This window comes from Petaurus breviceps, unplaced genomic scaffold (assembly GCF_028583685.1).
Source record: "Petaurus breviceps papuanus isolate PSGF00001 unplaced genomic scaffold, PetGlider_PUasm1.0 37, whole genome shotgun sequence".
Taxonomy (NCBI): Eukaryota; Metazoa; Chordata; class Mammalia; order Diprotodontia; family Petauridae; genus Petaurus; species Petaurus breviceps.
The window spans coordinates 57,558,286-57,579,281 of NW_027186296.1; the positions used below are offsets into that span (position 1 = coordinate 57,558,286).

The following is a 20,996-nucleotide window of genomic DNA, read 5'->3' on the forward strand; positions in this document are numbered from 1 at the left end:
AGAGAGAGAGAGAGACAGACAGACAGACAGAGACAGAGAGGCAGAGAGAAAGAAAGAGAGACCATTCTTTAATTCAGAAGAAAGTTTCTATGGCCAAAAAAGTAATCACCTATTGAGAAACCTTTATGACTTACCTAGGCTGTGCTTGGACAATGAGCATACCACCAAGTCCACCATCAAAGCATCTCCATCTTGGAGAAAGAAGATTGTACTTCATTCACAAAGTCTTCAAGAACCTCAATGTTTTCAATGAGTAATGAATCATCACATCTCACAATAAACTTTGTTGGCTATGATTCTGTCATTGTACAAAGCTAAAGAATCTTTGAAGAAGGATAAGTAGAAGACCTGTTTAAACATGTTAGCTTCTGTATCAAATGAAATAGTATTTGATAAAGTCATATCATAGACAGAACTTGTTTGGAACAAATCACAGGGTCTTTGATCAATTACATATTTTTTCATAAAGAAAAACTTTTTTATACTTAATAATATGACCCTTGGACCTATTCTTTTCCTTCTCCTTCACCTTCTTCTCTGAAGAGTCATTCAGAACACATTTGGGACTACTAAGTGACAGGAAAACATAATTTCACTGGGCATCATGCCTTTATCTTCTCTCTCTTTCTGATTCCCGCTATCCAAACACAGAGATACTTCACTGGAGGACCATCATGATCTACCATCTGGCCTGTGTCTACAACCTGCAGACCTTGAGCACCATTATCTAATCTTTTGTAGACTAAGTACTCCTTGGCCTTGCCATGTACCTCCCCACTGATGTCTTAGGAGTTCCAGGCTTTTTCATCTACTTTTCATCTGAACCCTTTTTATATCTTTTCTCCTACCAATAGAGTATGAGTTATTTGAGAATAGGGAATTATTTTTTCCATTTGTGTCCCTACCACTTAGTACAATGCTTGGTACACATTAAGTATTTAATAAAGGCTTTTTCATTCAGTCAGTCATTCATTCATAAGACAAGCACACAAAAAGCCAATGCATAAGGAAGTATGAGAAGTGTATAGGAGAGGTCCTGATATAGGCCAGTGAGAGATTTGTGAAGGGAGAGTTCATTTTCATTTTGGCTGGAGGGAGAGGAATCAGAGAAGACTTCATGAAAATGGTGGCATCTGGATTTGGCCTTGAAAGACATTCCACAGAGATGGAGAAGGGGAGGTATGAGACAGTTTAATCATATGAAACAGTGTGTACAAAAGCATGGAGAATGGACACACTGAGAACTGGGGAGACAAAGTCATTCACTTTGTTTGGAACAAAAAACACTGAGAAGGTTCATAGATTCAGGCCCAGAAGGGACCTCAGGGTACTTCTAGTCTAACCTGCTTCTTCTCCTGATGAGGAAACTGAAGCAGAAAAGATGTGATTTGCTCAAACTCACAACATAACTTCAGGTCTGGGGTAGAATTTGAACCTAGGCCCTCTTAACTCCAAATGCAGTGTCCTATCCATCAGAACATAAGGAAGTCAATACAGTTATGGGCTAAACACAATGACCTCAAGTCTCAGAAACACTTGGTGAATAGTGTAATACAAGACTAGGCTGGAAAAATTAGACTGGTATCAGACTCTTGAGGACCTTGAACACTGGGACCAGGCTTCTGTATTTTATTCAGTAGGCCAAGGAAAGCCACTAAGAGTGTTTTGCTAGGAATAAGATGATCAGAACAGTGTACTAGGAAGATTATTCGGGCAGCTGTGTGAGGGATGAATTTGAGAAGAAATAGACTAGAGACAAGGAAGCTGGGCAGGATTTAATTATAATAGACTAGGTAGAATGAGACAAGGGTCTGAACTAGGGTGATTGTAGTGGGAGTAACAAAAAGAGGAATGATGTTAAAGGTGTGAAAATTCAATGGAGAAACAGGCTTATTTAAACTTCAAACTAAAATTAACTATGAACAGAGTGGGATTTCAATAGTGTCTTATAATGATGAAACACATTTTGAGGAATGGAAAAAAGAAACCTAAATACCCTAGCAGAGACAAGTAATCACTATATCGCCCACTTTCTTCTCTGAGATTCCATGCATGACTAAGTGGAAAAAAACAGTCTGCAAATTGTGATAATATCTCCTTCCTCATGACAGGTTCCAAGTATCCCCTTTGGCCTGTAGACTACAGTCTTCTGCATTGAGTGGGAATTTGTACTTTTTACAGATGCTAATTGATGGTGGGAGCAAATTCACAGGGACAAGCAAAACAAAGGGTGAAAGACAAATTGAACCTGGGTGCCTGGGGAATGAGAAAAGTGTGAAAAATGAAGGGACAAGTCAAGAAACGTGGAGAGAAATCAGGAATGAAGGAGGCTGGAAGCAGGTGGACAATTTAAAAGTTGAGAATGTAAATAACTAAGGAAGACTAGCTCACGGTGATTCCATGGGGGTGGGAGAGAGGGAAGTATCACTTCTTGAAGGAGACAGCATGTTAATGAGATGAGGAATGGCTGTGGAGTAAGATATGCTTGGTCAGTATCCAATGCAACTAGAGACTGAAGGTTTATTGGACAAGAGAGGGTGGGATGACTGGGGGTGATGTAGGAAAGCTGAGGGAGGTAGGGTGTATAATAATCCAGAGGAAACTAAGAGAAACTAGTCTTGTTAGAGGAGCAGGAAAAGAAAGAACTTGCTGAAGTAGAGACCCTTAAGTAGGACAGTGGATAGAGACTTGAATTCCATTCTGGCCTCAGAAACTTACTGAATGTGTGACCCTGAGCAAGACACTTAAACCTCTGGTTGCCTCGGTTTCCTCATATGTAAAATGTGGATAATAATTCTACTTCTCAAAATTGTGTGAAGATAAAATCAGATAATATTTGTGAAATGCTTTAGAATCTTAAAGTACTATATAAATGTTTATTATTATTACCCAAACATACATGTACATTTTTTTTCTGTTGTGTCCTAAAGGGATAATTGAATTTAACTTATGGGTGGGGAAGCAAAGCATAAAGGTCACCCATCTCTATGCCCTCATTTTATGTCCCCAAACCTTTAAAACTGCAAGAGTAGCAATAGTCAACCCTGCAATTATGTAACCCCAAGCCCAAACCCCAAAAATTTTAGTTAAAATTATTGGTTGAAAAGGGAGTTCAATTTGTCTTAATGAACAGTCTTGACTTAAGAATGAGTTAGTGTGTGTATATTATTTAAACCATTTTGTTTTTCTTCCTTTTACATCTTCTCTCCCTTTTGGTCATTTTGATACCTGTTCACCCACATTATCTGGTGGGCAACAGGAAGCCAAATACAAATCAAATGATATTGCCACTTTATAGTAACATGTCAAGTATCAACATGCAGGAGAACTTAATGGTTAAAATAAAGTCTTAAAAACATGTGTATTCCATTTACCCATATGGCTATGAGCAATCCAAAATTAGTTAAAAATGAAGGACTGGGAGAAAGAGGAATAGTTATAATTAAAATGGATGAGGCATTAATGTTGTAAATCTTTCCCAAGAAAAGCATATGTGAATACTTAATAGATAGAAGTAGAGATTAATAACTCCTTATAGTAAGCATGTAAAGGGTATAACAACTCTATAAAATAGGTAATACAGGAATTATAATGCCCAGTTATTGCTTGATTTTAGCTCAAATAATCTGAGAAGCTAATCCTTATTTTATAGGTGAGAAAACAGATTCATAAAGCTTCAGTGACTTGCCACCATAGCAAAGCTAGTCTGTGAGTGACACAGGAAGACTAGAATTTAGTTCTTCTGCCTATATCTTTTCCCTTTCCAATACACCAGGTCAAAGAATACATTAAATAATGCATAATCAATCAAGATCCCTATCACAAGGATCATTCCAAGTATTAGGGTGGGCACAATGACTTTGATTTTTTTTCCAAAACACCGAGTTAAAGATGAACACATCATCAAATAGGAAATCTATTTTGGAAACTAAGGCCCATTCTTGATTGTGGTCAATACTATGTTTCTATAGTTGGACTTTCATAGAGTATTTAGGAGAGTCTCCAAGGAAGCTAGTAGGGGTAATGCTAAAACTTGGTGGGAGAACACAGCCCCACAATTTCAACAGAATTTGAAAAGATTGTAAACAAGGGGGTAGTGATAAATAACAGTGGATCAAGTGGTTGAGATGTTTCTAGGAGAGAGTCAAGAAGTTCAGTGTCAGATGTGGTTTCATTTCAAGAGCTTCATTAATGAAATGAAAGGAAACTACCTCACCATAAAAGCATATAACAACAGTGTTAAATTGGGAAACATTGCAAAGAAAAACCAGAAAAAGAATTATTCACATAATTCTTATAAATATCTCAGAAACATATATACATATATAATTTGTCATAGCACTATGGTCTTGCTTCAGCTGGTGGTCCAAAAGAATTGTCTGATTGTGTGTGTTTGTATATAGGAAGTAAATATTTATTAATGTAGCTTATTTTGTCCTATAACCTTTAAGTTCTAAACTGTGGCTACTTCTCTAACTTGTTTCAGGTGGGAAGGGGTTGCATTTGGAGAGGGAATCTGACTGTGTTTTTTTACACAGTTTCTAAGTATCACCCACTGGAAAACATGATGACTAATGACACAAGTATCAGTTATAGCTTTATTACACCAAAATATCTGCTTTAAAAGCTGCTAAAATATTATTTGACACTATAGGATGATGGGTTTTAAGTGATGATAGATTATAACTTTAGAGATAGCCCCCACAGTTAAAGGAACTGATAGACTTAATTTTTCATTTCCCTCCAAGTAGGTTTGATACCATGTTTCTATAGGAATACAAGAAAGCCCTTCTGTGGTGAAATAAGTTGTTAGTTTCTCGTTACTGTCATTTTTTCAACAACGTCAGCATGATCATTTGCTTATGATACCGTAGAAAGAATTCCTATTCAAGTGGTTGAATCGATGACCTCTGAGGTTCCTAGTGTAACAAATGTAAAATATACTGAAATCTTTGGTTTTCTCCATCTTACAAAACATGATATTGAGGTCTTCCTAGAGAAAAACTAAAGCAGCATTAAAAACTGGATTATATAAAAGAACAAGTGTTTGCTAATATGCAAATGCCTTGCATATCACTTCCACTTAAATATTGAAAATAGTTTCAATTCTCCAATCAAGAGAGATGAGGATAGAGAAGTGCATTCTTTGGGATGGCTTCCCTCTACAAATTTAAATGTATAGATGAATTTGGCTAATCCTCTGAGAAAATCAGTCAGGGAGAGGGAAGGAGTGGAAGCAATTTGTTGAAAAGAACCGAAACAATTTAAATTAATAACTAGGAATCATTAATGAGACACTAAGAATATTTATTTTAATAAATACAGAAGCCTCAATGGTCAAGGTACAATTGCAATTTTCAATATTTATAGTATTATCATAAAGAAAGAGTAATTCAGAGGATTTCTGATCTTGTCAATGTGGGATTTCTTCCAGTGATTCAGATTGCAACCCATCTACACAATTTCATCCAGTTCAATCATTGCCTGTCCTCCCAAAGACTGGCTATAATGATGCTGTTCAGGAGGAGTCCATCCTATAGATCTATTTTGTTTTTGAATGGCATTTTTATTTTTTTCCCAATTACATGTCAAGATAATTTTTAGCATTCATTTTTACAAGATTATGAGTTCTAAAATTTTCTCCCTTTCTATCCTCCTTCCATTCTTCTTAAAATGGGAGGCAATTTGATATAGATTATATACGTTCTATCATGTAAAACATATTTCCATATTAGTCACAGTAATACATGCTTCAATTTGCATTCAGAGTTCTTTATCTAGATGTGGATAACATTTTCCTTTGTGAGTCCTTTGTAGTTGTCTTGGATGATTGTGTGGTTGAGAAGAGCTGAGTTATTCATAGTTGATCATCACACAATGTTGCTGACACTGTGTACAAAGTTTTCCTAGTTCTGATCATTTCACTTTGCATCAGCTTGTACAAGTCTTTCCAGATTTTTCTGAAAACTGACTCTTCATCATTTCTTGTTGCACAGTAGTATTCCATTACATTTATATACTACAACTTGTTCAACCATTCCACAATTGATGGTCATCCCCTCAGTTTCCAATATTTTGCTGCCATAAAAAGGGTTGCTAGAAATATTTTTGCACACATAGATCCTTTTCCATTTTTTATGGTCTCTTTGTGATGCAGACCTAGTAGTGGTATTGCTAGATCAAAGGGTATGCTGAGTTTGGTTGCCCTTTGGGCATAGTTTAAAATTATTTTCCAGAATGGTTGAATCAGTTCACCACTCTACCAGCAGTGCATTAGTGCTCTGATTTTCCTACATTCTCTCCAACATTTATCATTTTCCTTTTTTCTCATATTAGCCTGATAAGTATGAAGTGGTACCTCAGAGTTGTTTTAATGTGCATTTCTTTAATCAAAAAAATTTCTTTAATCAAAAATCATATGCCTATACATAGCTTTGATTTCTTCATCTCAAAACTGCCTGTTCATATCTTGTGACCATTTATCAATTGGGGAATTGCTTGAATTCTTATAAATTTGACTTAGTTTTTTATTTATTTAAGAAATGAGACCTTTATCAGAGATACTTTCTCTAAATATTGTTTCCCAACTTTCTGCTTTTCTTCTTATCTTGGTTGCATTGGTTTTGTTTGTACAAAAGCTTTTTAATGTAATATAATCAAAATAATATATTTTACATTTCATAATGTTCTCTATCTTGTTTGGTTATGAATTCTTCCTTTCCTCAGGGAAACTATTCCTTGTTCTCCTAATTTGCTTATGGTATCATCTTTTATGTCTGCATCACACACTCATTTTGATCTTATCTTGGTATATGGTGTGAGATGCTGGTCTATCATTTTTTTATTTGTTTTTTTGCCTTTTGGAGGGCAATTAGGGTTAAGTAAAGTGCCCAAGGTTAAATGGCTAGTTTTTGTGTGTGGGTGTTAAGTGTCTGAGGCTTGAACTGAAATCAGGTCCTCCTGACTCTGGGGGGCAGTGCTTTACTCACTGCGCCCCCTAACTGCCTATATATATATATATTCTGTTTTTTGGAGGGCAATTGGGGTTAAGCTAGTTTTTGTGTTAAGTGTCTGAGGCTGGATTTGAACTCAGGTCCTCCTGACTCCAAGGCCAGTGCTCTATTCACTGCGCCACCTAGCCACTGGTCTATTCTTAATCTCCTAATGTTTTGCAGTTTTTCTAGCAGCAGTTTTTGTTGAATAGCAAGTTCTTATTCCAAAAGTTGGGGTCTTTGTATTTATCAAACATTAGGTTATTATGGTCCTATTCCACTAATCCACCAATTTTGATTGCTACTTTATTATAATATCATTTGAGATCTGGTATTGCTAGACCACCATTCTTTGTATTTTTTCATTAATTCTTTTGATATTCTTGACCTTTTATTCTTGCAGATGAATTCTGCTCTTTTTTCTAGCTCTATCAAATAATGTTTTGGTAGTTTGATTGGTATGGCATTGAATAAGTAAATTAGGATGGGTCGAATTGTCATTTTTATTATATGGCTCAGCCTATCTATGAGAAATTGATATTTTTCCAATTGCTTAGACTTGACTTTATTTATGTGAAAAGCATTTTGTAATTGTGTTTATAGAGTTCCTAGGCTTGTCTTGGCAGGGAGACTCTCAAGTATGTTAAATTATTCTAAGTTATTTTAAATGGAATTTCTCTTTGTATCTCTTGCTGCTGGGCTTTGTTAGTCATATAAGAAATGTCGATTTACATGGTTTATCTTATGTCTTACAACTTTTCTAAAGTAGCTAATTATTTCAAGTAGTTTTTTATTTGATTCTTTAGGGTTCTCTAAGTATACTATCATATCATCTGCAAAGAGTAAGACTTTTGTTTCCTCATTGCCTATTCTAATTCCTTTGATTTCTTTTTCTTCTCATTGCTATAGCTAATATTTCTAGCACTATATTGAATTATAGTGGTGATAATGGGCATCCTTGCTCTACCTCTGATATTATCGGGAATGCTTCTAGCTTATTCTCATTACTGATAATTCTTGCTTATGGTTTTACATGGAGATTACTTATCATTTTAAGTAATGCTCCCTTTATTCCTATGCTCTCTAGTGTTTTTAATAGGAATGGGTGCTGTATTTTGTCAAAAGCTTTTTCAGCATCTATTGAGACAATCATATGATTTCTGTTTGTTTGTTATTGATATAGTCAATTATGATGATCGTTTTCCTAATACTGAACCAACCCTGCATTCCTGGTATAAATCCTCTAGGTCTTTTAACATTTGGTGTGTATGAGTAGAAAAGTTAGGCTTTTCATGTGTTATCTCCTGCTCCTCTTAACAGTCTAACCCGTCACGATTATTCAGCAATCTGTTCCTAACTAATATTCCTTCAAACTGTTTGCTTCTGCAATGTCGTCCTCTATTGGCCTTTGGCTCACCTGAAACTTTTATTCTTCAGGAATTGTGGTATTTATGGCAATGTGGCATCACTTAAAGCCATACAGTGTCACCTGTCTTAAGAATAGATTTACTCTGTTTGGCCCAAGGAAGCAGAGCTGGACCAAGGGCTGTAATTGACAGGGAGAGATTTCAATTCAATCTAAGGAGAAGCTTCCTAACAATTAAAGCTGCTTTCTAAAAGTGGAGTGAGAGAGAGTAAATGCCCCATTATTAGAGGCTGTCTAGGACTTGGAGAGCTATTAGAAATTAGGTGTTTTTCAACCCTCCAGTCTAGAATAGTCTAAAACCTGAAGGCTTATAGATTTCCCCAGGTCTTTTCTCTGACATGGTTAGGCTAAAACAAGAACAGTGAGTTTACTTTAGTATCCTGTGGCACTCACCCAAAGCAGGGTTATTTAAGCCCTGACTCAAAGACATTAAGGGTGCAGTGTAGCAGAAACTACAAATCACTATTCAGAATTGTGACTTTCCATTAGTGACCAGTTTACAACACAAACACAGATCCAGAGATTCTTTTACTTATATTTCTCAACTGTTCCACTGTGAGAAATGTGATGTATAAATAGGTAAAAAGATTGAATAATATTAAAATGTAGAAGTACCTATAGTTTATTAAGTATGAACATCCTTTGTAAATCTAAATCATAAACATATGTACCTACCATCTGTACATGTGAGAATCTTTTGGAGCTCATAGCTGATTGGTGAATTTATGACAAATCCAGATTTTCATCCTCATTTAAATCATCCCATACATCTAAAATATACCTGACCAAAAAAAAGTAGATTACTACTTAGAAGCAAAAGCATATTTTTTTCTCTCACCAATCTCTATGGATTTTTCTAAATAAACATGTAATGAAGCATTTTAAACTTGGTGTTTATATTTGAACAAGGTCATTTGACATGCTAAGAATCAAGAGTGAACTAATTGCAACTAGGGAAGAGGGCAGAATATTATAATAGGAAAAGCACTGGATTTGAGACTTAGGTTGTAGCTCTGTGGTCTTGAAAAAAATGTATCCTTTTTGAGTCACAGATTCCTTGAGTTAACAAATGAGAAACCTTAGACATATGATTTCTGAAATTCCTTCCAGTTATAAAATCATTTCTTTCTACTTTAAAAAAATCCTAGGTTGCCAGTGGTTTCTCTAATCCAGTACTCTATTTCTGACAATGGTGGGAGAAAGTATAGTAGTAGTAACTTTCTTTGGTATAGTCTTCAGATGATATGAATGTATTCCAGCACCCATAATCTTCACTTCATAACATATGAAAGGTTTATAAGTGACAAATTTATTTAAACTTTTCCAGAAACTATCTGCAAAGTCCTACTTTTGTGTCTCATTGAGGTGTGAAAGTGATCCTAGATTTTCAAGATCTATGTTGCCACATTCCAGCAGGTTCTACTGTGCTATAAAATCTGTCACTAAACTATGTCTTCTTCTAAGGACCAACAGAGCTAAGTACCAAGAATCTTATTGCCAGTGGGATGGTCATTTGTTGATTCAGTCTTTGGTCAAAGCAATCTATGGAAACAAAAATAAAGTAGAAAATGGTCTTCAGTCCTACAAGAACAATCTATTTCTGATGTACCAGTCACTCCTGAATTAGTTAAAACTATACACAATCAACTTGTTAGAGTAAAAATTAAATTTCATAAAAACTTAGAGAATAAAAATGGGAACAAGTGATGGAGTATAATTAAAACAATTTCAACATGACCTACTTAAACTAGCTGGTAATGACAAAAAAATGGTAAATGAATGGAGGAACAAGTATTGACAATTTCCTAAAGAAGTTTAACCAATGTAAATTGATTGGCACAAGACCAAAAGAGGCTAGATTAATTTCAGCCAGAAAATACTTTATCTCCTTGTCAAGCAGGGAGATATAATGTACAGTGGACACACTGGCTTAGAATAAAATTTGTTTGTAACATTTATGGGGAAAAATGGTAGAATGTTATTAGTAATATCACCTTCATAAGACAATGAGAAGAATTGGAGGAAAAAAAGCTTAATGAAAGCTGGTCAAGAGATTCTATTAAGCAGAATTAGGCCATTTAAAGATAGAAACAAGGACAACAATCAATAGATGAACAATGCTGAAGATGTATAACAATGTATGCAATAAATTCTTTTTACGATGAAGGGTGGTGGAGATATCACATTTGGATTCAACATTACAGCCCTTGATGTGATATGTAAAAAATGTATAACTGGCACTGATGAAAACAAAGATAAGGAAACTACCAAAACAAGCATATACAGAGGAGATCCAAGATGATACAATTTTGAGGATGTTAAGGAAGAAAAGAATTGTAGACACAGAAAAAGAATCTTGGATCTTATTACCAAAATAAGGCAACTCAAATAGTATTAGTAACTACTGAACCAAATGGTGACTTTGCCATCTATTGAACATTTTTATGGTGGAAATACACACACACACACACACACACACATCAAGGATATCCTTGATGAAAATTTAAGAGAATAGGGAGTCTTTTACAAATGATTTTTCATAATAGACCATATCTTTACAATCACACAATTTCAGAGAAATTGAAAGAAGAGAATGCAATACTCCAGACTTAAGAAGCAAGTGAGGTACAAAGCATGGAAATGTATACATAACCAAAGTATTTACCTTTGAAATAAAATACATTTTCATATAACCCTACTTGTGTGTAATACTAACTGCATCAAACAGAACATTATGGATCTCATTAAGAGGCTATGAAATCTTTCAAATGCTCTCTGGTCTAACCATGCACATTGGGAAAACTAAGTGAATGAAATTCCAGGGTAAGATGTGAAAATTGTCCAACCGGCAAGCATTTATTAAGCACCTACTATATATCCAGTACTAAATGGTGGAGATACAAATGTAAAAAATGAAAATCACTACTCTCAAGAAATTTATATTCTAATGGATAGTTATGAAGTTATTTCCTCAAGTTCATATAATATGTGACAGAAGTAGAATTTGACCCTGGTAATTCCAAATTTAGACCCAGTGCTCTTTCTACTGCACCATGTTGACTCTTATCCCAGACAGACAGAAAGAAAAGGAATTAAGGAAGAGAACTGGAGTAGAATGCTTTTTTTTTGCCCTTTTTTTTGGATGGACAGTTGAGGTTAAATGAGTTGCCCAAGGAGATGGAATGCTTTAATGTTCCCCTCCTCCTTCTTTTTGAAATAAAAGCCCATCTTCTTAATTCCCATGTAGCAAAATGAAAAATTATGTGGGGAAAAGTGATATAAAGTATGCTGTCAGAGAAATGTAGGACTGAAAAAACAAACAAACAAACAAAAAACAATGGGTCACTCATAATTCAAGTTGATGCTACTGTTCAGTCATGTCCAATTCTTTTTTTTTTGTTTGTTTGGCCTTTTGGACGGCAATTGGGGTTAAGTACCTTGCCCAAGGTTACACAGCTAGTTTTTGTGTGTGTGTTTGGGGGGGTGGATGTTAAGTGTCTAAGGCTAGAACCCAACTCGGGTCCTCCTGACTCTGGCCCGGTGCTTTACTCACTGCGCCACCTAGCCACCCCCATGTCCAATTCTTTTGGGATGCCATTTGGGGTTTCCATGGCAATGATCCAGGAGTGGTTTGCCATTTCCTTTTCTAGATCATTTTGCAGATTTCGAACTGAGGCAAAAAGTTAAGTGACTTACCCAGGGTCACATAGCTAATGAGTATCTGAGGCCAGGTTTGAACTCATGAAGATGAGTCTTCCTGATTCTAAGCCCAGTGCTCTATCCACTGTCCCACCTAGCAGTCACAATTAAAGAGAGAGGGCTAATCAATACATACCCTGCATCCTCTACTGATGTCCACGTCCTGTCCAAAGAAAGCATGGGCAGCCTCTGTACATTGGGTAGACTTTCTGTGTTGGTTTTATGGGAAGATATGTTCAAGATTCCCAAAGAACAGGCAGGAATGGGTGGGTTATAATATGCATGATTGGAAAGAGCACCCACATAATGTGATCAAAATCTAGAAAACATTAATATCAACACAAAGGTCATTTCTGATGACTGACATTAAGCATCAACTCCTTCTCAATAAAATATTGGTTGACTTCTAATGTCTGCTTATTTAAATAACAAAAATATCCTTTATCAGATAATGTATTTTAAGATTTTTGGTGACCAGGCTTATTTGAAGAGTACATTCCTTACGTGCTCACCTAATGCAATGAATGAGATCCAGAGTTAGGTAATGATAAAAAGCCCAATTTACCATGCTTTCTGACCAGATTATTTCATTTTGAAAATCCCATACAAAAGAATGCTGATAAAATACCAGTTCTACTTCTGAATAAATAAAGGGTTATTTGGCTGCTGAAATTTTTCATTGAAATGACTGATCGGATCTCACATGTCTGTTTAAAAATGTCTGTCTTAGGTCCTTACAAAATGACAGACTATGATAAACTAGATGATAGTTGGGAGGGACACAATGAGGCATTGTTTACACAGAAGATTGAGTAACTGGTTGAACAAAAGAGATTCTTGGGTATCTATTGTATGTACAAGTAAGAGCTTTACTGAAGCTTTTGTAATTTTTACGAAGCTCTCTCCAACCAGCTTCATTAACTTGAAGTAAATCAAATCATGCAGAAATCTGGCTCAGTCAGAAAGACAACCCAGGAAAGATACAATATGAAGAAAAACAGACATGGGGTGATAAGGTTTAGAATCTTTGGCATTTTTCATAAATATTTCGTTTGAAGATTATTAAATTACAACCTAGAAAAAGAGACTAAAACTATGAAATCAAGTCTGTTTTGTTTTTCAACTTAGTTTCATACATATATAAAAAACTGTATGTACAAAGTTATGTGTCAACAAAATACATTTTTATAAACTTATTTTCATTTGAAAAGAGATGGTTCCATTTAATTCTACATTATGATAGAATAAGAATTTTAAATTATTTGGGAAGGGATAAATGTTCTGTAACATTGTGGAGATAGATGGGCAAACAGATAGAGATTATTTTTCATTCTTGGATTGCTTTTGCTTCCTAACTCATAGTAGGATTTTAGTACAAATTCTTATTGTGCACATTACTTGTGATCAGAAAAGGAATCCTAGATTCAGTATTAGAAAATCAACCTAAAGAAGTCCATAAATTAAATCCAACAGCATGTAACCTCCTTGAAGGCACGGGCCATGTCTTTTCTTGGTTTTGGTATGTCCAGTGATTAGTATAGAGCCCAGAAGTTGTAGGTGCTTAATAAATGTGTGTTAAATTAAGTGAACAAATATTTTTTTTCTTTTTTTTAAAGCAATAAACTAATTTTTGATTAATTTTGAAGGTTCTTCAAAGATCAAGAATCCCATTGTTTTTGCCCCTCTGCTCCATCAGCACATGTAAGAATTAACAGCGGAAATTTTAGAGGCATTCTGCACCCCCCCCCCAAATCTGTCATCCTTTGTCAAGGATAGTGGTAAGCCTCTATACATTTAGCTAAGCTGGTCCTCTGAAAAACATATATTTAGTCTATCCCTAGGGATATGAGAACTGGACTCATATCAAACCTCTGATACTACCTCTCTGAGCCTCCATTATCTTGTATGATGAGGTGACTGAACTAGATGGCCTCTGAGATCCTTTTCCCTCTAGATCTCAGGTCCTAAATCTTTCTTTCCATCCTGGTAGAAATTGCCAGAACTAGGGTTTTGCTAACATAGCCTTAGGAGATTTAGTGCCACCTCCATGTCAGAATAAGGCACTGGAGGAGATCATGAGAAGAAATGCACTTACACAGAGAAATCAAGGACTGGAAGAAATCATTTTAATCACCAGAGACCTAATCTTTTTTTGTCCCCTCACATTTTAAAAATCTATTATTTCTAAAGCTGTAGTGTTGAATCTTTTTTGACAAAGAAAAGCAAATAATGAAAAAATCAATGAAATAGTATCATAATGACAATTGAAAATAAACTCTTTGTAGGTCAGAAGATTGTATTTCTTTCATTTATTCAAACTGGTTGCTCCTGACATGTCCATTGCCGGCAATGGACCTTATGGAGCCACATGGCATCCAGCACCAAGAAGTTAATTACAACTAGATAATAACTACTAAGACATCATTGAAGCTTCAGCTTTTTGTCCCGTCTGGACATCATGAAATATATATATTTTAAATTATACATTATTTGAAAAGATGATGGGCATCAAATACATCAGAACAAAAACTTTAAATGAACAATGATCTAAACGAAGGTGGAAAAAAATAGCTCTCAAATGTTAATGGTAAATCTGTTGGAGGAATTTTAAAATGTCAAAGTTTCTCCTGAGTCCAAGAAGTCTGGATGTGCTTGGGCAAACTAGTCATTGGTATTCTCCAATGGGGAAGGCAAGATACCGAAGGTCTTACTCCAGTTCTTCTAAGAATGAGAATGAAACAGTTGTGCACATTCCCTGTATTGCCTTCTCCGATTGGGCTGACCCTCTGTGCAAAAAAACAATGCCAATGCTCCATGAGTTCCTACAGGGAGGCAGTTGGGAGAATGTGAAATAAATATGCCCTTCCAGAATGACTATATGGACACTAATGGTTTTAGTGTTGGTCTAAACCAAACCCGAAAAAGAGATGCTGCATTCCAAAGTTGGTATGTGTCCTAGAGAGCACTCCGCTTCTTCCTAAGGGGACTGTGGTTGCTGTATGGTTTCAATTCAGCATACTGCACCTGTAAAAACAAATAGACATGACGTTTGCAGCTAGGTAACTCAAGCTCACTACAGTGTGTGTTAATGGCTCCCCAAGGACAAACCAAGGGAAACTAAGGAAGGTTCAAAAGTAATGAATCATTTTCTAAACACAGGAACATGGGGGATTAATTGCAGGAAGGATTTGAGAAGTCATGCATCATTTCATGAAACCAAAATATTAAAAGCAGATTTTTCTAATGAGATGCATGGGTTTCTACCTGCTCTCAGCACTATAAGATTATTTTTGTGTGTGCCAGCATTAACCTGTAAGTAAGTTTAATAACAGCGTCTGAGGGATTTGTAAAGCATGTGCGTCTAAGTGTGCAACAGGACAAATTTTCAGAATTTCTCATTTTTAAATGACCATCTAGAAATTTGAAAAAAGATCAGCAAATTACACATATTTATTTTTCCTCAAAGGGAAAAAGTGCCAAATCTGATACTGCTCCCAAGAATTATATCTACTTCTGTTTAAAATGAATTTCATTTATAGTGTAATGGCTAAAACATATGTGACAAATATGACCATGGTAGAGTCCCTAGTGGTAAACTGTCTATTGTATTATTGAAAAGTATTCCCAGTGAAGCATTGAGATTCTTACTCATACTACACTATATCTTCCCTTAATCCCCTTTTTCTCTCTCTCACTGTACTTATGCCAGCAACAAACTGGTCTTAATGCCAAGAGCATCAGCCCTTAGTCTGTGTACTGATATGTCACTGAGTCATTTTGATGGGAATTTCAACTACAAGGAGGACTAGAGAATTGGACTCACAAGTAGCTGCATGAGTGATGGTGAGCCATGAGCACTATGTGGTCCAGAGCAGGAGTTTTGAGATATTCATGTTGGAATGGCTTTAATTATGATATTGTATTACACACCACATGTGCTCACTATTTTTGGTGTTTGTGCCAAACTCCCTTAGGATGGTATATTCTATCTCACAGATTCTAGCAACACGCCCTCACAAGAAAATAAATGAAAAAAGCATCTACTTCCTTAGAGGATTCAGGGATGATCCCTAAGGAGGGCAGACCCATTTAAGGGACTGGAATAAATATAAATCTCAAATATTACACAAATAGGAATTGGGCTATCTTTACCTTCAAATGTAAATGTCAAAGGACAAACCAACAGCACATTGAACAGATATTGATCAAATAATAGTGAAAATGAATAGGAATAACCAAGGAGCTCTTTCCTCAATTCACACACACTTTAAAGGAGTCTACAGGCTTTTGAGGTTATGATTTTATGCAAATATTCCTGAGGGTATATTGACAATTATTTTATAATCTCTCACAGATTAAAAACAAGACCTGATTTTAGGTTCTTTCAGATAATGGCTCATTTGTTTGATTACTTCCCTGAAATTTACCATAAAATGTCTCCCTAAGCACCAACCCTCTACCTCCTATTTGTTCTGCACCTGTGATAGCTCCCATTAAAAAATAAAATACAAATTTTTTAAAAAGCAAGCATACTGCCTCCTCTCTAGAACCCTTGCAGGTCAGGAGAAGGATTAGTCAATCAAATGAGGCTAGTAAGTACAATATCTTACTTGGATTTTTTTTATGTCAGCAAATTCGAGGAAAGAGGATATTACGAGATTAAATTATGCTAATACTGCTTTTTATTGATTTCAAGTTCTTTTATTTCATTCTTTAGTCTATACTTAATTACTAGTAAAAGGGGCTGAGAACTGAATGGATTCAGAAGACCTAGATTCTTAGTCCCATCTCTCATGAATTTGATGTTTCCTTGACTTTGCATCAGACCTCAGTTTCCTCATCTAGAACACAGTGAGGTTAGACTAAATGATGTCTATGCTCTTTCCTAGCTCTAACATTTTCTATGTGGATTCTGAGGTCTGCAGAAGAAAAATATGGGAGTTTATCCCCACCAAGCAGATAATCATGGCAAGCACAAAATGAAAAGAATAATCCCCCTCCTCCCAACATCTCTTCATCTGGAGGTGGGAAAAAAATAAGTAAAACCTCCCCAGGCTTTGTATCTCTGTCTCTGTCACTTACTGAGTGTATTTTATCCCCTTCAGGGAAGCCAGAGAGCAAAAAGGTGAGAAAAACATTGCTCGGTGGCCACTCGGTGTGAGTTCCAGATCATTTTTAAGCAGCTCTTTTTCAGGATAATTTTCCACAATCATCTTATGCTTTTGACAAAGGTTTTGTAGCTGCCTCCCCTGCTAACCATCTCCCTTTATGGATTTTCTGATTTCTTATCTCTGTTATTCAAAAAGCTTGCGCATTGTATTCTTCCTTCACAGTGGCGGGCAATGCTACTGCTGCCTGATGCCCCTGTTGGTGGTGGTCATTCATTACTTACCTTTTGAACATCAGATGGTACCCTGGAGAGGAAATCTAGTAGCTCATTATTGTCGATGGCATAGGGATTTCTAAGCTTCTTAGTAAATTTATTTATGCCTGAAAAAAAAAAACAAACCCAGAATCATAGGACCTTTTTATTTTTTTATATTTTTGCAAACTCTCTTGGCCAAGTGGTGGTGATGAGAATGGGGGTGGGGAGGGAAATTCACAAGTAAAAATTAGTGTGAAAACAATTACTAGACCTCAAGTCATGCACATGTTGCTGTCATGTGGAATCATTCACAAATGCCTTTTTTTGGAGGAAGGAAGGGGGGAAAAGAGAGAAAAAGAACTCAGCTTGCTTTAGTTGTGAAAATCCCATTACAGCCTCAGCAGCAGGATAGAAGGTACACAAGCGGAAACTGTGGCGCTCATGTGCTTTTTTGGAATATACTGATTAACAGCCTATTCTGCTATGAAAACAAATGTCCCAGAAGGGAAAAGGCCTTTATTAGCCCAAACATGTTCCTGCCTGATGGCTTTAGACAAAATGTATTGGAGAGGAGGTTAAGGAGGGAGGGAAAGAAGGGAAAAGGGAATGAGAGGGGGTTTTGTTTGTCTGTTTGGCTTATTTGTTTTGTTTTTCTTAAATCTACCCCCACCCCAGTCTTCTTTACTCAATTTTCACAGGTTCCTTTTGCTATAGAATAGAATTTGGCACATCAATTATTCCCTGATTCTGTAAGAAACTATGAAAAGTTATTGGAAAATTATCTTAATATGGTTACAAACTTCATTTATCGACAACTGTAATGTCACTTCTAGTTTTCTCAGCAGTGAAGTGAATGTTAATTTAAGATTTGTGTGATGATAATTAGAAGGTGGAATCAACATTTAAGATGTCAATATGCTGCAAACTCCCACAGAGGTGTCTATAACTTATGTCAACATGCAAGTTCAGACTTAACCCTCCCTGTATATGTGTTTTCTCCTGTAGGAGATGAAACCTCCACAACCTACTGTCACCATTTCTCTCTGTTCTCAGAATATATCAGGCTCCGTATATGACCAGTGGCTCTTAAGCTATCTTATTTCTACCAAATTCCATCTCCATTTGTTATAAATGCTATTTTTAAAGGGACAAATTCTAGATCATCTTCAAAGTTTTGCTGTAGGATTCTTGTTTAACATGGGTCATATATGAAGGCCCTGTCAGTCTCAATGATTCTGAGTGGATGCATAGTTTATATGTACTCAGTCTCTTACAAAGAATCAGAAATAACATTTATCTATTGAACTTTTTCCACACACACGAAAGGTTTGATGTTTTCTTATTGCATTTAATATCGTTTCAGTTTCATCTCCAGTTCTGGTTTCCTCCGTGTTATTATCCCCCATACTGCCAACCTCCGTTTATGCTGAAAGGGAGATTAACAACTGCTTTACTACCCTAGAGCTAATAGGAACTGACCATTGTCCAGAAATACAGGATCATGTGGTGGTTTGACAGTGAAAGGCTGCTCAGTAATGGTACCCTTTTCCTTGACAAAAGGCTGTTCCCACCAGGGCTTTTTTTCCCTGTACCCCCACAGAAAAATTCATGCTTCTAGCTAAAATTTCCCCATAGCTTCTTTAAACTAAAATACACTCAACTATGCTAGTCTGAAGAAATTTAATTGTGGGCTTTTTTGGCAAAAGAAAACAGACAAGGGAAAACGATGAAGGGAGACAAAGACGTATTGAGAAAAGATATATCTTCTATTGTTAATTATATATAGTGTGCGCATCTGGAGTCTTTACAATGAACAGCAAGGCAAGGATAATATCACAACCGATCAAAACACTGCATTCTTAGTGACTGAGAAGATTATAAACCTGAACAGCAGCTCAAATGTACCAATAAAGGCAGAAGTTGTCCACAATGCACTGAAGCTGTCTGAAGTAATCTGAAAAGCTTAGTTAGAATAAAAAATTATATGAAACTGAGATCAAACATTTCAAAAGCACACATTGGTTTATAAGGTTTTGTGGGCTTAATTATTTTTTCTTAGTCACATATAATTTTCTTCAGTATGAGGCCAAGGGTTGGAAACCGAGGAATCATCTTGAATCAAGAAAGGCAAATGATGCAGTGATAAGTAAGACCTTGAAACAATATAAGGAATGAGGATAAGCTATGGAAATTAAAAAGTGCTCCCAATGCCTAGACCAGATGGAAATAGGGTCTCATTGCAGGCATGCAGTTTGAATACTTCAGCAGAGTAACAAGGAGAATAAGACTTTCTAATGTGGGGATTCACTCTCTTGGGAAACTAGCAAATGAACAATACTGAAAGGGTTTACAAGCCTATGAAAGATGGTTGATTGGAAGAACTCAACAAAAGGAAGTATATGAAGCCTTTTTATTTATTTATTTTTTAAGGAGGGAGTCAGAATGGAAAAAAAAAAAAGGGACCAGATCCTCTGGAGTCACATGGCTAGCTTCAGACCACCTCAGGGAATAGCTTTATATCACTACTTTTGTAAGTATTAATGGCAAGCATAGTCCTAGTTACAAATACACAGGGGCCCACTCTTGCCCTGGAAGAGAAGAATTAGCTCAGCCCGGGGAATTGGGAATCTAAGGTCATATGCTATGATAAACAAAAGAATTGTAGCATTGGGTTATTGCTTTCTGGAAGAGAGAAAGAGGGAGAGAGATAGAGAGATTCAGTACCATGAAGGTTCCCAGGATGTGTTGCTTACTGCAGAAAAAAATCCAAGTAAAACAATGATTTGAGAGGACAAATGTTTTTGCATACAACATGGACACAAATGATATCATCAGGTCTAAGGCTATGTTAATTTAAAAGAATTCAGAGTTTTGGACAGGAAGGTAGAGATAAAGGACAGGGTTTCCCTCAGTCCTCTCTGCTATGGGAAGGGGTTATTAGATTGACAACATGAGTTGTCTTTCAACTTCATGACTAATGCTGCCCCAATTTTTCAGCTTCCTTGACCATGGGGTGTGACATTCACATGAAAAAAATTAGACTAATGCTTTTAGGAAGAGATCTGCTAATGAAGAAAGGAAGATGTTAAATTGGATTCTCTCTCACTCTAGTTTGTGGGCTTGCTTTCAATTCAATATATAAGATTGTTAATAAGATATGCTTTGTTGGCACTTAGAAAAGAAAACTGAGATGACTGCAAGCTGACATGGAATCATCCAGATGAACATTCTAATCGCAGGTTGTCTAAACTCATTTCCTTTCACAGGGTGATGAAATGGATTCATCAGCTCATTATCTATCATGCTTGAGATAAAATATACTTGAATTTTGGGAAGGATTTTGGTAGAGTGTCTAATAATAGTGTGGAGCAAACTAGTGGGCTACATGATAATACAGCTTTGTAAAATATTTAAATTAAATGGCAGGATCACATTGGAATCCCAGGTCTCATATTTACTCTGTATTGCAACTGACCTTGGACAAGTCACCTAACATCTTCAATTTCTTTGTAAA

The 20,996-nt window shown here is 36.0% G+C and overlaps 1 protein-coding gene across 3 annotated transcripts in view; it reads right to left on the reverse strand.

Annotated features, from left to right (window-relative positions):
- Positions 1-14,411: 14,411 nt before the first annotated feature.
- Positions 14,412-20,996, reverse strand: part of MCTP2 (multiple C2 and transmembrane domain containing 2) — a 268,641-nt gene continuing 262,056 nt past the window's right edge. For all 3 annotated transcript variants that reach the window (XM_069098511.1, XM_069098512.1, XM_069098510.1), the window contains 2 exons: positions 17,510-17,607; positions 14,412-15,141 (listed from right to left, as the gene is read on the reverse strand). In XM_069098511.1, coding sequence (XP_068954612.1) covers positions 15,073-15,141; positions 17,510-17,607 — 167 coding nt within the window. In that variant the 3' untranslated portion in view covers positions 14,412-15,072. The remainder of the gene's footprint in view (positions 15,142-17,509; positions 17,608-20,996) is intronic.